We start from the raw sequence: 17,365 nt of genomic DNA on the forward strand, positions 1-17,365 counted from the left end.
CTTGTGACTGCCCCATAGACTGCCCAGAAAAATACACTGTCAAGGTTAAGAAAAGTATGATAAGAATCGTCAGAATAGTCCATCCGGTTCAGCTGTAAATTTATGTAGTGACGAGAATACGCATGCAACATATGTTCTTCTGTTTCAGAGCACCATCAGCATGGAACTTAAAAACGTATGCAGCCTGCGTTCAGATTTAGATGCATCAGGTTTGACATTATTCCAAAAGTAATGGTATCAAAGCTACCACATCATTACTTGTAAAAGAAAAAAAGGGAGGGAGAAGTATGGTGGGGCACAATACCTTTTCTTTCACATGCATGAAGCTAATCAGGCTTTCATGAGGCTTATTTTAGACAAGTTATAAGGCACTTTTTTTTTCTCATAAAAGAGCCAATTTTCATTTCCAGTCTAATTTGCAAGGCTTATGAACCCCTGGATACTTGCATTAGAGCCCATTAGGGTCTGGAGGGGGTGAGAAATTAGGGTTCACTCCACTGGCTTACCATTTGCCTTTTGCAAATGAGCCAACTTAAAAACTCTGAGAGTCCAGGTGTTGGGTGTGACTAAGAGCAATAGGTTACTTTGAGTGCAAGGAGAACAGCAAAATGCCAAAGCCCCTTTCACTGAAGAAAACCTTTTTTCCCCCAGACAGTAAAGTTCAAACTTTTAACACAAATAAATAAATAAATCTCATGTCAAACTTGTATGACTCATTTTCTAGATCTTCATTTCTTCATTCAATGTGAAACCACCGTGGTTGATCACTCAAAAGAAAAGAACATTTCTGAAATTAACCATAATCAAGTTTTTTTCTTTGAACACAATGTCCAATACTAAATGAAGTACATCACTGACCTTGGGGGTACTAAAGACCAAGCATTAAATGTTTGAAAGATGGGCTGAGAAGAGGCCAGAAGTTTTCTGGCATAATTTGTACAAGACCTGCCCTTGAGCCCATAGATAACCATATCAAAGCCACACACTGGGAGGGGAGAGATAAATGGCTTTTTTTTAAATAAGAAAAAAAGTTATTTTTCTTTTTCTTATAGAGGACAGTGAGGAGTTCCTCAGGGACCAGTGCTGGGTCCCCTATAGATGTAAAAAAAAAAAAAAAAAAAACAACAACAACAACAAAACACACTATGACAGATTATCATTAAATAAGCATTCAAGGTAAACATATATATGTCAGTCAGAGATAATCTACATCCACATAGTGTATTTCCTAGCATTTTGCTTAAAAATATAGCCAAATTATAGTATAGTAATATATGTATTGTAAGCATTCATTTAATTCACACCACATTATTTCCATAATGAGTTTAATTGTGACCAGGAAAAAATAATTAGAAAACTATTTTCATAATTAATATCTCTCCCAGAGTTCAGTTTGCAGTTCATTAATTTGTGGCTAAATGTTTGCCTTGCCACAAATTTAGCACCTTCAGTCCACAGCTGCTTACAATATCCCTGTGTTCTCAGATTTAGAGAGCATATGGCTGACTAAATAATTTTAACGTCTTACAAAATAGCATTACTCCTCCAGTTAAAGTCATAATGTATTCAAATATTAAAGAGCTATAATCTTTACACATTAAGTTTCAAACATGTCTCGTTTCTTGAGAACGAAATGGAACATAACCCAAAAGACAGACGCAGAGCCATGCAGATAACAAATTAAGCTGTTACATAATTTTGTTAAAAATAAAACTGCCTGCAGAAAAGAAGAACAGATGAGTAATTAACAATGTACGTCTGGCAAATTAAATATTGACATGATGTTTAAGTGCACCGTTCAGTCCTCCTTTTGTTTTTTCTATAATCTAAATTATAACCAAACAACAACAATGGTGTCAATACTCAACAACCAAACAGCACAAATGTGTAAAATATACAGGCCAATTCACTAAACTGATGTGCACGCACACACACACACACAAACACAATCACTCTCTACAGCAGGCTCCAGGGACAATCCCCCTGGAATAACCTGAGGTTAAGCGGCTTGCTCAAATGCACAGATGATAGCTCAAGAATTGCCCTTTGTGTGGTTCGAACCAACAACATTGATGTTTCCTGACCTTTAACCATTTTTTCCTGAAATAGGCACTTACAATGACTGCCATACATGGTTTGACACGGTTTTCAATATAGTTTAATAGTCAATATACATTGCTATTACCCAAACTTACTTCCATATTCTGAAATATTTAGCTTGACAATAGATATTGTAGTATGGTACTTGATTGGATTGCGAAAAGTGGGTGTTAAGGTGCAGTTGCATGTACTTTCACAGAAAAAACACATTAATTTCAAAAGGAGTCCATGTAAATGGGTTTTTGATTGAGGGCAAATTATTTCCTCACACTGATTTTGTGATGGGTTAAAGTTAGTCACAATGACTCACCGCACTGACCAACAGAAATCTGCTTAGTTTGAAAGGGACTTCTGTATGAGCTACACTATTAACAATAGATAATTAACCTTTTCTTGCAAAATTTCAATGAGCTTGCACTATTGTAACCAGCCACCAAACATACCAGATTGGAGCCAGAATGAAGGCTAAAACTGAGCCTAGCTATTCGACATTAGCAAAAAGCATTTTTGCCTTAACATAACATGAACTGTTGAATCATTCAAAATACTATACATACTGTACATGCATTACAAAAAGCAAATATTGCTTTGCATTGTCCATATTACTGTAAATTATAAGAAAAAAAGAGATTGGGAAGTGAAGAGGGGAACAGAGAAACAAAGAGAGAAAGATGCCATGAGACAATCAAGGCCATCACAGAATGGAAAGCAGAAAATATGCTTATACAGTAAATGCAATCCATTGTATCAACCATTTTTTTAATTATCCATATGCAACAGCACAAAAACATACTGCCTCTTGCTATGAGGTCGACATCTCCATGAATAGAAAAACCAGCAGCCATCAAGATAGGTCTGTTTAGGTGTTTATACACCAGCTAACTCATCTTCTCCATTTTAGCTTCTCATTCACAGTGCATTCTCATTCTTATTCCACTACAGTCTCCAGTAAGAGCTCTCCCATCAATATTATATCTCGAGCACTGCCCATTACACACCACACTGTAGCAGAGGCCTAATGTCCCTCTTCAACATGGAAATTATCTCTAATTGCGATAGAGACTCACCTGGCCCCCCACAATACTTCAAAGCTCCTGTAACTGGTAGTGGGTGTAGGAAAACGTTGCGACGCCATTAAAATATAATCTGCTTTTCATTGTCAGTTAAAGACTGTGAGCGTTGCTCACGTACTTCTGTCGACTTTGATGGCCACCGGCTGTATTGTGGATGAAAATCCTATCAAGAGCTTGTTAAACTACCTACTCTTACGCCAAACAAATCGAAACCTGAAAGTGATGCAGTCACACTGGTATTGATCTTGAGCGACAAGCCTGTATGATGCAGATCTAAAATTAGCCATCATGCGGGAGAGCAAAATTCAAAAAGGAAAAGTACAGACTACTTATTCTTTTAATATTGCAAGCTTAAAGGCACAATGTAAGATTGTTTTATTATGATATTCCAAAAACCACTAGAACAGTATTATATATTATGCTGACTTGTGTACTTGTGTACAGTATCCCAAATGTTTTGAACAATGTTTAAATCCAAAGAAATGAGCCATTATAACTAGTGACATGAACCATGTCGATAGTGTCATCGTGTAGCTCATACATAAACAACATGATTTCTGCCTGAGTCCTTTTGGATTGCATCAGCTGTGAGGATGAAGACGACAAACTCCCATGATTCCACACTCAGTCACAACATCATCAAACTATGCTTTTGTTTCTTTGTTTGTTTTGAAAATGCGCCCTCTAGTGGCGACAACTTACATATTGTGCCTTTAAGGCTTTGCAGATAGTGCACCTAAGGTCCAGTTTACACCTGGTATTAAAGAAGTTGTTCACTAAAAATGAAAATTGCCACTAAATACTCCCTCTAATGTTTTTCCATCCCTGTTAGTTTTTCATGAAAAAGAAAAAGGGGGCTTCAATCAGCTTCCTTTGAAGATCCATGGAACTAATCAAGCTAATTTGAAGCTAATCAAGCTCATTTGGAGCTAATCAAGAAAAAAGTATCATAAAAGTATTACTATTCCAAGTCTTCTGAAGCCAAATGAAAAAGTGTGTAAGAAACAGGCCAAAAAATAACATCATTATTCATTCAACATTTTACCTTTACTACTGTCAGATCAAATAGATCAAATATGGTGCAGGTTTGATGACATTGTGTTTGATTACGAGGCACTCAAAAACCATAGAGGTTTGATGTTATTGGAGTTCATCTTGCATCAAATACATTGGAGAGCTACAGTGGAGGTGAAGATTACCAGTGAAAAATGACTTTAGGGATGCATAAATCCTCATTGAATTTGCTTCTTGATGCAACAAGGACAACGTGGACCACCTACTCATATAACAAAATTACTGCATGAAAACAAGGGTTTGAAACAAAGACCAAAATAAATGTATCACAATTTACTGTAGTTCACAAAGGAATATCAAAACAACTTTACATTAATAATCATAATAATAATAATAATAAATGGCAAATTATTTATAATAGCTATCATGAAATTCTTAATTTAAATTCTTAATTTTGCTGAAAAGCAGAAATAAAAATGTCATTCAAATTCTGCATATCGGTTATCAGAGATAAAAAATAACCTGTATCGTATCAGCCATAAGAAAGACATTATCAGTAAACGGCAGGCTGATCTGATGTGTGTGGTCATGAAATTAGAGACGATTCACTTGATGTAATCCGATCAGAAGTGGTCACCAGCCATGCATTTGACACGCGACGTGTCAATACCAAGTATAAACTGTAATCCGTCTGGTCTGATCACTTCTGATTGGATCATCTGAGCTGGATGTTAATCCCAGGTGTAAACAGGTTCATAGAGATGGATCTAGTTACTGCTTTCCGCCTGATTCACTCTCCTCTATCATCATTTCTCCCGTATCCCCTTTACCCAGATTACCCATACTGTAATCTCAATGTTCTGCTATGTTTGGAGCAGCTCTGCTTAGTAAGAGCTGGAATGGAGGACGATAAGCACATGCTACCAGATGTTGCGCTGAAAAAAAAGTGTACTAAAGGGACCATGAGAGGGTTCTGGGCTGCCTAAGAGGCAGAGCACTCCTTTCCACAAATGTCCATAACGAGTGCTCCCATACTTCCCAAGCTCCCTTGCCATATGGCCTTTACTGATGCAAAGCTGCCTGCGGAGCCCTGTTCGCTCACTATGGCCATGGACCACCAGCTTGGAGCGTCCTACAACCAAAAACTCCTCCCTCGACCATATGAGCATATACACAGTGAGTTTGTTCAGATGTAATGTGGAGCAGACTACAGCTGGCAGGTAAAAAAATGAAATAAAACAAAATAAATGTGTAGACCAGAAACCTCAGGCTACTGAAAGCTAGAGACTGCTAGTCGTGGTTCTGTGTCTATCATTTTCTCTCTGTAAGTCTGAGCCTGTCTGATCCACTCTGAAGATGAGACAGCAGTGTGCAGCTCAGTCTCAGTGGTTTGGGCTATTTTTATAGCACACGGTGAAGGAGAAAAGTGACGACAAGGTCACCTCTTGCTTTAGGTAGATGAAACTTTGCTATAATGAGATGTGGACACTGCTAGTGCAGCACATCTCATCTCTGTCTATTAAAGATTTTCTGTTTCGTTCCTTTTTTAATCTACACCTGAGCCAGCATCTATGGAAAACAGAAGCCTGTGAAACACACACACACACACACACACAATGAATGACAGGCAGCATCCCTCTCCTGGACATTCCCGAATCAAAACCTGACAAAAAAAAAAAAAAAAAAAAACGCTTCAGGCTGCATTGGAAGTTTGGCCGAGTCTCCACAGCAATACTGTGCTGGTGGAATTCTGACAGAATAACCGTATGGTGATCCTGGATGCAATCCGGACTTGGGAAACCGAGAGTGGAAAACCTCAAACATAATCATAATAATGTAGTAGTGTAGTTGATTAATAATAAGTTTGTGATTAATAAATACACACTCTTTTAGTTGTCTTGCAGTTAACCCAAATCTCACAAGTGTAACCAAATTATATATATATGTATGTATGCATGTATGTATTTATTTATTGATGGAAATAGCAATTCATAAACCTCCACGTAAATACTGTATACACTACTGTTGAAATTGAAAATTTCAGTAGGAAATGTTTATTGTTTTTAAAAGAAGTCCTTTTTGCTCATGAAGGATGCATTTATCTAATCAAGAAACACATTTAAACAGTAATATTGTGAAATATTATTACAGTTTAAAATGCTGTTTTCTATTTTCATATATTAAATCATTATCCAGTCTTCAGTGTCACATTATCCATCAGGAATCATAGTAATATGTTGATTTGATGTCTTTGGTACATTTAACCCATTTTAATTAAGTTTTTTTCAGTCTCTCATCTTTTTATGGAATGATGGGATTTTTTCATGAATGACACAAAAATGAGAAAACTAAGGGCTATTTTAAAAGTATAAATATAAGATAAAAACTGTTTGTATGATGCAAGTAAGCTGTTGCAAATTCCAGTCATTCTAAAATCTAAAAACTCTACTAGAGTTTTTTAACTAGATGAAATTTAAAAGGTGAGAAATAGTGTGCAGATATTGAAAGGATGAAGGTTTCTACTTCAATACAGCATCTCACCTCTATTATCTCTCTGATTTTAACAAACCTTGCTAAAGGTGTGTTTGTAAGGACAGCTTTCGACACGGCACAAAATTTTCAAAGCCTTTCTTTTTCACCATCTATTTTCTGTGCAATAATTGAATAAGGTCTGTTGGTGGAAAAGTAATTATAACAAGTTAACACTTCATTGCAAGATTTTTTTGAGCAAAACAATACCTGCTCGCGTAACAGTTGGGTTTTCTTGGTCCTTGGTCTCTAAGGATAAGAATACTTTTTTTGTATTATTTACCAAAAGAATATCTCCTCTGTGATCTGACCCTAATCAACAAATAAGTTCATGGCTAAATACCAGACAGAATACAGCTTTTGCCAAAAAGAAATATCTGTAAAGATTCTTGGTTGTGATCAAAATTAATACACACATCAACTGAAAGAGCTAAATTATATTCATATGGCAATCACTGAAATTACACTCTTATATGACCATCCTCACTGTACAAATGAAATGGCATATAATTAGATTTTTTTTATTACAATTTTATATAAATGCTTCTGTGAAATGTAAAGACCAAAAAAAAAAAAAAAATTGGGAACCATGGCATAATGTATCCAGGCTCTTTAAATAATATAAAATAAATCCTTAATTTATCTTCCATTAGTTATTTGAAAAATTATCTTCACCACAGAAAATTATCTTCACTGTTTTTATTACAAGAGGATAATGTGGGTTAAATTAATAATACTCATCAATGATGGCATTTGCATCAAAGCCCAAACTAATGAGAAAACTCTGACCTAAAGACTGCTGTTTCCGGCATGCACTTAACAATTCCACATACATTTGTTAAATACAGTAAATACTATTCTATAATACTAAATACTATAAATTTGCCATGTTGACCGACAGAAAGCTGCTTGGTTTGAAAATAAAAATAGACATTTCTTGTCTGTTTACTTTTGCTGGTATTTCACTAATGTGACCATACGAAATAGAACAGACAGATACCATATTCATCATTAGGATTTCTTCCATTCATATATTAATTAGGTTAACAATCTCACCTTGTCTGACATACTCTTCTGTCTCCTGGTGCACCAGCTCTGCAACACATCCTCCATAACGCAGGTGTCCATCCTGCTGATAGGCCTTCAGTGTTTTGCTGGAACTGTATGATTTCTGTGACACTATATGGCAGTTCTCACTGTCCAGAGAGGATGTGGCGTAGTGCAGATCCTTTCTGCGCTGACCCTGTGTCAGAGAGCGCTCACGTCTGTCCTTCAGATCCATCACTGCAGGAGCTAACGGACAACTATGTCAATTACCTGCAGAGGAACACACAGAAGACATTAGGGCTTTGCAATTTCAATGTACCATGCTTTTGAAGATAATGTGCCAAACTCTTAAAAACAGTTCTTTTTTTTATTCACTTCAGTTGTTCTGTGTGAATGCTCCCTTACATGTGTGTCTGAGTATTTTTATTTTATTTTATAAAAATACACTTGAAAAATGCTGCAGTTTGGTACACTCTTTCAGGAAATAAAGGTTTGTTGGGTGACATTTTATTTCATTTATAAAGTACTTAATGTGTTGTAAATTATATTATTTAAAAAAACACTTGGTTAACTGGTTAGAATGCAAAAAAAAAAAAAAAAAAATCATAATATCTTTGTCTTATAGTTGCATTTAGCAGAGCTGGGTGAAAATACCTGACATATATAAAAAATATACATTTTGCAAAGATACAAGCAATCGTTGAGAAAAGCGATATCGAAAAAATAACCCTACTTCTGTATATTGTATGTAAATTAAGTCAAATGAAGTTATACTATACTGTGCAATAATACAGTTTACCGTTTTTGTAACAATATACAGTATACAGCTGCTGAGATTTATAGTATATATTGCTTATTGTGAGTATACTGTGTCTATATGTACATGTGAATTTAAAGCATTTTGAGAGCAATTTCCCCAAAGTAGTTACATTTGCAAGGTACCAGTTCTTTAACTCACACATTCTGAGTGCATTTTTCTGTTAAAAAGGTTGTCACAATGATTTTCTGTTTTGTAAAAGCCTCCACAGAGCGATTTATGAATGCCAACTTGATAAACAGAAAAAAAATTGTCTATTTGTACCTGTTAAAACCAACAGTTGCTTCTCTATTAGCAAATTCCCAAAGCCGCATTGTACCGAATGGCTCCCTATCAGCTGTAGATCTAGCCGATAACCACCCGCGAAAACTCTGTAAGCAGATCAACGATGGATGTCATATTGCAGGAGAAATACATACCTTAAACATCACAACAATGTATCAAGCTTCCCAAACAGAATGTGCTATCTTCAGCTTGAGACAGACGTATCCTCATGATGTCTTATTATCAGGTAGAGACACAGAGTCTCTATCACACCCTCCCACTCTACATCTGTGTCAATGTGCTGAGTTAGCCAGGCATGGAAGCCACCGGAGGATCCAATCAAAACAGTCTTTGGCAGAAAGCCTGTTGTTTGGGACTTTTACATCATTTAATCATGAAAAAAAGCACTCTAAATGTTACATATGGGGAAACAGGGGCAATGAAAGAGATACTCCACCTCTGTAAAATGATTGTCAGGTCTTTTAGGACATTACTCTCCTGCAAAAACTACACAGCCAAGGCCAATATTTTCACTTCAATCTATAAAATGTAATCCCAGAGAGACGTTGCTTTTACCGTCAATTTCACCCAGAAGATTAATAAAGTACCGTCCTACGCTATCCCATCCACTTACTGTAAATTACAGCGTGGTTTCGCTTACAATAGTTAAAGTGGCAATTGGCAGAGATCTACTAGAGTTTGAACCAATTAAATCCTGAGTATGTAAATGAAGAGATTAACTCATTTTGTCCATTATTATTAGAGAAAGTTTTATGTTTGACAAATATAACCACCAAAATAAGGAAATATCTGCTGGCAAAGCTGGTAAAGCATTGTTAGATCTAATTTAAATCTGCTCCTAAAAAAATTTAAGTCTATCTTCTTCTGACCAGAAACACATTCAGCGAGGGTTCTGACTTTGTCTTATGACTTCAAGGCTGACTTATTTGATTCAAATTACAGCAAAAACTCGAATTAAAAAACATTCGAAAATATTTTAAATATTTAAAATAAATATCTTGTATATATCTAAATTATGGCCTATGCTCTCAATGTCAAACGCAGAAATGTTAATCCATGCATTTATGACCTCAAGGTTAGATTATTGTAATGCTTTATTGGGTGGTTGTTCTGCACGCTTAGTAAACAAACTACAGCTAGTCCAAAATACAGCAGCAAGAGTTTTTACTAAAACCAGGAAGTATGCCCATATTAGCCCGATCCTGTCAACACTGCACTGGCTCCCTATCAAACATCGTATAGATTTTAAAATATTGCTTATTACTTATAAAGCCCTGAATGGTTTAGCACCTCAGTATTTGAATGAGCTCTTGTTACATTATGATCCGCTGTGTCTGCCTTGTTCTCAAAACTCAAGCAATTTGATAATACCTAGAATATCAAAATCAAAATCCTTATTTGGCGCCTAAACTCTGGAATAACCTACCTAACATTGTTCGGGAGGCAGACACACTCTTGCAGTTTAAATATAGATTAAATACCCATCTCTTTAACCTGGCTTACACATAACACACTAATGTGCTTCTAATATCCAAATCCGTAAAATAATTTTTAGACTGCATTAATTAGGTAAACCGGAACCGGAAACACTTCACATAACACCCTATGTACTCGCTACATCATTAGAAGAATGGCATCTACGCTAATATTAGTCTGTTTCTCTCTTATTCCGAGGTCACCGTAGCCACCAGATCCAGTCTGTATCCAGATCAGAGGGTCACTGCAGTCACCCGGATCCAATATGTATCCAGACCAGATAGTGGATCTGCACCCTAGAGAGGACCTCTACAGCTCTGTAAGACAGCGGAGACCAGGACAACTAGAGCCCCAGACACAGATCCCCTGTAAAGACCTTGTCTCCGATGACCACCAGGACAACACCACAGGAAACAGATGATTCTTACGCAACTTTCATGAAGACATGGGGTGACAGGGACAGCTTTGACAGACTTTGTACTGATATGGTCGTCCTTCGACCACAAAATTCAGCAAATATGGTTTGGTGCGGAAGGATCGATACATGAAAGTACGCATCCTTCAGGTTGATCGATGCACCCAATGCATTTCTGCATCAACATCTTGTAGAGTAACCGGTGAAGGTCCCAGTTCAAGATATGCAGGTCCAAGATCGGTTGTAACCCACCGCCTTTCTTAGGTACAATGATGTAGTGCCCTGTAAAACCCTGTCTTCATATCCTTCACCAGTAGAACTGTGATCTCTGCATGCAAGACAGGGGCATAGGGGCGCCTTCATTGACATGAAGCAGATGCAGCTGAACTTGGGGGAACACCGGGCAAATGCATACCGGGACAGTTTGGGTAGACAGGCAGTAGGGTGGGCGATATGAGCAAAAATTCATATCTTGGTATTTTTTTGGGCGATTTGCGATATATGGTATATATCTCGTTTTCATTTTTTCATGTGGATAAAAAAATATGTTGTAATATGTATGTATGCCTCATACTAAATCATATGTAAAGAAAATATCAATATATCGTATAAACTCAATATACCGCCCAGCCCTACCTGGCACCCAGACACCGTACAAGCTGGACCAGCGGGACCACTAACATAATGATCAGGCAGCGAGGTAGAATGCTGGAACTTGGTTCATGGGTGGAGCGAAGAGGGGTCTGAGTGTGCGGTGCAGTGCTTACATGGTTCCACGGTTTTGCAGAGTGTACGTGAGTAGGGCCTTTGATGATGCTTTTCAAACTGCATGCTGCTTTCTGCTGACAAGAGAGGAGGATGATTGTGGTCTGTTGTTGGTCCATCTGCGACTCTCCATGCCCTCTCGGGACCAAGAGACAGAGAAAATTGCTCTCGTCAAGATTTTTGGGAACCAGTTTCTCCACCACGCCCTCCTTCGGGGGAGGGAGAGGTACATTCACCATCCCCCAAAAAGCAGTTCCCTCTCTCTCTGGGTCATCCATCCCAGGGCCTCTTGCTTTTACCCTCACCACCAGGTGTGACAGGGGCCTGGATGGGTGAGACAGCCTGCCTATGTCCAGCTCAAAGGTGCTGCTTGCTTGCTGGCTGCTGCGGATGCATGAGAGTGGGGAGTAACGCAGGGGGCCACCCTCAGCAATGAGCAGGCTGGGGTGCTGCGCCCAGGTGGAGGCAGCAGTTGCCGACTGGGGCAGGACATGTAGGGTCGCCTCAGTCCAGTCTGCTCCTATGCAGCTGAGAACTGCTGGGCCATTTTTAAGACTGTGTTCCTGAAGAGGCCAGTCTAGGATACAGGGACTTTGAGGAACTGAATGCAAAGTCAGCGTCCCTCATGTTGACCAGTTACAGCCAGAGGTGTCACTCCTGGAGCACAAGTGTGGATTTCGCATGACCCAGAGAACTCGCAGTAACCTTTGTCACTTGGAGCTCTTTCAGAACTTCCGGAACGTTACCACCCTCATGCAGGTTCCTCGGGTAGCTCACACCTTCCTTTGGTAGCTAAACTGGTTTCGGAGTGCAAGAGGAATGATGGTCCCCCAAGGGTCGGTTCCCTGGAGGGTTTGCCAGGTAACAACCATATCCAGAAAAGCACAGGTGATAACAAGACACAACATCGTCTTTAGAAAGATGCAATGTTGAGTTACCCAGGTGCCACCTCGTTTTTAAAAAGATGCAAAAGCTCTTTCAGTGTGCTGAGGCAAACAGGGGAGATGGCCGCCTGTAGCGCCGTACTGCCAACACCAAGAGCTCCAAAGAGTGCGCTGAACTCGTTCCGTCGACTTCTCTCATTAGAGCATCGAGAAGCAATACGATATGACCACTCTGCTCCAAATGTAAAGCTGGTATGCTATCAAAAAATATCAAAATTTGTGCTGGCACCAGGCATTCATTTTACTACTATAAGCATTATTCAGTTAACTTCAATTACATTAATAGAACATTTGACTCTAAAAAGTAAAATGTCTTTAATAAAAAGGTTGTGTGGTTGAAAACAGTAAATCAACAGTACTAAAACACAAATTGAAAACTTCAAAGAGAATCAATTTGAAAGCAAGGCAGCAGGAAACAGTTCTGTGATTGTTCAGGTTGGATACAGCACTGCACTGTCAATATGTTTAATGAGGACAGTGTTTACATATGGTGAGGCGCTCTAGTTATGTTTATTGATTGCCAATTGGTATTTACATTGATAAATGTTTCATTGGCAGACATGGCATGCAGGCAATGAAAATCAATTATTTTGTGGAACAATAACATGACAAATATAGATTACAGTTTCATACGTTTCAAATAAATATAGGCCTATGTTTGATGTCACCCTTGGCATTAATCCGGCCTTTGATAAAGTGTGTTCAAACAGGAAACATGAAAGCTAACCAATCAAAAACATTGGCATAATCATGTGCATTGCAGACGTGCTGATTGTGATGTCAAAAAAGCTAAAGGCTTATGAATATTAATTAGATTATGCTCTAAAAATTTAACACAATCTTTTTCTTCTTTTTTTTGGTGATAAATCAACAGGTTAAGTGGTCTATTGATTCAGGCCTGTAGTTTATTATTCACACAATACAGATTCGAAACTGACATTTAAACAATGACATTATGTTGAAATGCCCCAAAATCGTTTAAGCAACAATCTCAGTGGAGTTGCTGAATGAAATCATTGAGTTATTAGTCAACCTAAAACTAAATCCTAATTAAACAATGATTTGAGGAAGTGTTCCATCTTATTGTACAATTTAAGTGCAATAAATGGTCAATGAACTGTGATGTATAATAATTGTATTTCTATATGTCACTTTTGGTCCTGGGATATCAGAGAATAGTGAATAAATCAGGGATTTTTGCACTAAACATGTTGTAAACGTGTTTTAACTAAAATTTATACAAAAATGCTAAATAATAAATAAATATATAAATAAAATCATTCAAACTAAAACCATTACATTATCTAAATAATTTCTCATTGCAATTTAGTTTAATTTAAATTACTAAAAATAACTAAAATTTACTGAAATTAAATAAATTAATTAATTTAAAAAAAAGAAAAAGACAAAAACGCAACATTGTTACTAAAATGATTAAAGTAACAGTGGATTAAATGGAGGTTTAGTGTAGGTATGCACCAATATCAACATTTAATGATAATAAACTGATAATTATTTTCATGTTGTAGCCAATAACCAAAACATTTTAAAAGTTCTAAAATATTCAGTTTAAAAAAAGGTGAATTTAGGCATCACAATATTATGTAAAGTCATAAATATGACTATTCATTTTGACATTTTTAAAGATGACATTTAACAGTTTTATTTCATTCTTTTAACTAATAACCTTAAGTGAGCATTACGTGGCAAAGTAAAGCGTGTAAAAAAAAACCACACAAAAAAACCCCAATGGTAATTGGGTAAGCGAGTAGAGGAAATCTACTTGCAGTGGGCAATAAATCACAGTTTTGTACAGCTTAAATTGACACAAGAATAATGACTGTATCATATATCACCCAATAGTCAAAATAGAGTTTGATGGCTAGAGGCCAACCATTAGCATCAGATAAACATGTTTAGAGTGCAACTGCAGCCACTTTAGACATTTTTTTAAAGGACAGGTCAAGTTTGCAGCATTGGAGACGATCTACACAGACACCACTCCAACAACGATCCATACGGAAACTCTGCTGAATGTCAATAATTCATGCAACCTCTCTATCTATTTGGGAATCTCAGTGGCAACGTAGGACAGGCCGTATTGGGCTACTCTATTAAAGTTAATCCACCAAAATCCATCTTGGGCAGAGCAGTGTCTTAATCAGTCTAGAAACAAAAGGCCACAGCAAACGCCATGCTGAGACTGACTGGTGCTCACGCCCCGCACAGGATGACCAACTGTTAACTGTGACTGTTCAATTAGAAATGCTTAGATCAAGACGGCAGGGAGGGGAATGATAATTATAACAGGAAATGAGTGGGGAGAAGCTGCTGGAGAGAGCGGAGAGATTTATAAGGATGTGAGAAGGTGGTGCTGTGATGAGGAAGAATGAGAAATGAGGAACGTACCTGATGGGTTCAATTTAAGGAAAAGGGATAATTCAACTAAAAATGAAAATTTTGCCATCATTTACTCACCTTTATGTGTTTTGAAACCTGTATGTCTTTTTTCTTCCTTCCTTCCTTTTCAATGAATAATGAGTTACATTTCAGTCAGTTTTTCACACTAAGCTTTAGAAGACTTATTACATGAAAAAGAGCAGCATGAACATTATACAAAAATGTCTTCTTTTGTGTTCCACAGAAAAAAAAAAAAGTAATTTATATGGGTTTGAATTGAAATAAAGTTAAGGTGAATAAATGAATACTATTTTAATTAACTATTTCATTAAAAAGTGAAATGGCATGTCTCTCTTGTTCATTTCCAGTCTATTGTTTTCAACAGAAGAAAGAAAGTCATATAGTTTTGGAATGAATTGAGAGCAAATGAATGATGCCCGTTTTCATTCTCTATTTCATCAAAAGTTAAGTGACGTGTCATGGTCTCCTCTTGTTCATTTCCACTCATTATTCACTTAACTATTGCATCAAAAATGAAGCAACATGTGTTTCAAGTCATCGTTCACTCTCAAAAGTAGTCAAAAGCTGTAAATTATAATTAAAGAGACATGGTGCATTACAGAAAAGGATTTTAAAACAGTTGGAAACACACAACAGTCAGGTGCATTTACAAGAGCTGCTTGAAAAAAAAACGAAGGGCACTGTATCGTAGATATTTGTCATAGATACATTTGACGGAATACCAATTTGACACAAAACCATTTTGCTAAAAAAGAACAATATGTGAGCATCCAGGGTTACAGTATCTGAGATATACGACAGGAAGGAAATTCAGATTCTGATGAAAATAGTCTTTTAAAACAGAGAATGTCAAAACTGTAGGAACTGATATGATATCAGCCAGAGCTGAGGATGCAATAGATCTCGCTGCTCCCCCTGTGCTGGAATCACACCTCCATGCTCTGAAGAACTTTCCAGCAGAAGAACACTGTCTATTTTCGACACTGCAAACTCGATGTCAAAATCTCCTCCCACTCTGCGGGCACCGGAGGCTATGTTTTCTTTTTTTTTCTTTTTTCGCAAAGTTCTTTTGTGTGGTTCTGTAGTCTTTGAAGGTAAAGTACTGCAGTACTGAGCATGCAGCCGGAGTGCAGTACACCCTAAAGCGAGCACAGAACAATTTTGCTTTACCTAAAGCCCTGGGGCGGCTATGCACTCTGTCTCTTGGGCTGGGATAAATCAGGAGAGGGACGCTGGGGTTTTCTCCATTTATTTTTACAAGAATCTCTAGTGGACGGTTTGCTTCGTAAAAAGGAAACAAACAAACAGCGATGGGCAAAAGGCCTTAACTGTGCCATGGAAACAAGCTCAGAAAAACAAGCGGAAAACAGCTTAGATCGTGTTTAATAGCTTATCTAATGACCACCACTTATACTTTGTTTCTCAGCAGTCTCCTTCACACTTTCTATTCTTTCTCGCTCAGTGCTCATTATTTATTACTTAGAAACACACTCCCAGAGATTTTCACAAGCCCCTGCTGGTAGATGTCGAAAGATGTGTATTCTGATGCAATGAAGCATCTTTGCCCACTGATGGATGTTTTAAATAGCTATATATATATAAGTCTGAACTCTATATTATAGAATAAACGTAATGAAAAAAAAAAACATGAATATGAAATTATAATAGATAATAAAATAATCTTTAATTATAATATGGCTGTAAAAATGAAATATGAATATTTAAGTATATTTAAGATACAAATATAAATATCTAATATTTAATTATAATACATAATATAGTTAAAAAAATAGTATAATGCATTAATTATTATTAGAATTAAATATATTTTTCCTAAAAATACGATTTTATTATATAATAAATACAATAAAAGTAGGAATCATTAATATTAAATTGAATATAAAACAGATAACAATGATAGTTATAGTAATATGAATAACAGAATAAAAGAAAAGCAACTATTTAATTAGAATTAAAAATAACTGAAATAAAAACAATCCAATAATATTTAAGTATACTGTAGAATACAAATACAATTTGCTAACATTTATTTATGTTATTATAAATGTATTATAACTAATAATCAATGAAACTAAATTATACTTTATAATAAACACAAATATGAAAAGCTAGTATTTAGAATAGATAATAAAAATGAATATCTAAAATTTGATTATAATATAGAAAAGCTATAATTAATTCATATTTAAGTTTATTTTAGAACAAAATAGCTAGTATGTCATTATATTAAAGAATAGTTATGCTAAAATTACATTTATGGCTCAATACGAAACAAAAAAAAAGAAAAAAAAAGGTCTAAACTGGTCTGCATAATAAAAATAAACATAAAAAATGATAAACTGCAAAGAAACATTTCACTGAATAAAGGCTATTTTACACCAAATTACACCAAAGTGCTCTGAATGCTTCAGTTTGTCTCTATTATCTCATCCAGCACAACCCAGCATTAAGCTCTCCT

General features: G+C 36.5%; 1 protein-coding gene across 2 annotated transcripts in view; it reads right to left on the reverse strand.

The window, feature by feature from the left end:
* The window catches only part of LOC113038422 (teneurin-2), a 226,485-nt gene that overhangs the window by 170,294 nt on the left and 38,826 nt on the right, over positions 1-17,365 (reverse strand). For both annotated transcript variants that reach the window (XM_026195811.1, XM_026195810.1), the window contains exon 2: positions 7,773-8,033. In XM_026195811.1, the coding sequence (XP_026051596.1) occupies positions 7,773-7,998 (226 nt within the window). In that variant the 5' untranslated portion in view covers positions 7,999-8,033. The remainder of the gene's footprint in view (positions 1-7,772; positions 8,034-17,365) is intronic.

The sequence above is a fragment of the Carassius auratus genome, chromosome 21 (genome assembly GCF_003368295.1).
Source record: "Carassius auratus strain Wakin chromosome 21, ASM336829v1, whole genome shotgun sequence".
Lineage (NCBI taxonomy): Eukaryota > Metazoa > Chordata > Actinopteri > Cypriniformes > Cyprinidae > Carassius > Carassius auratus.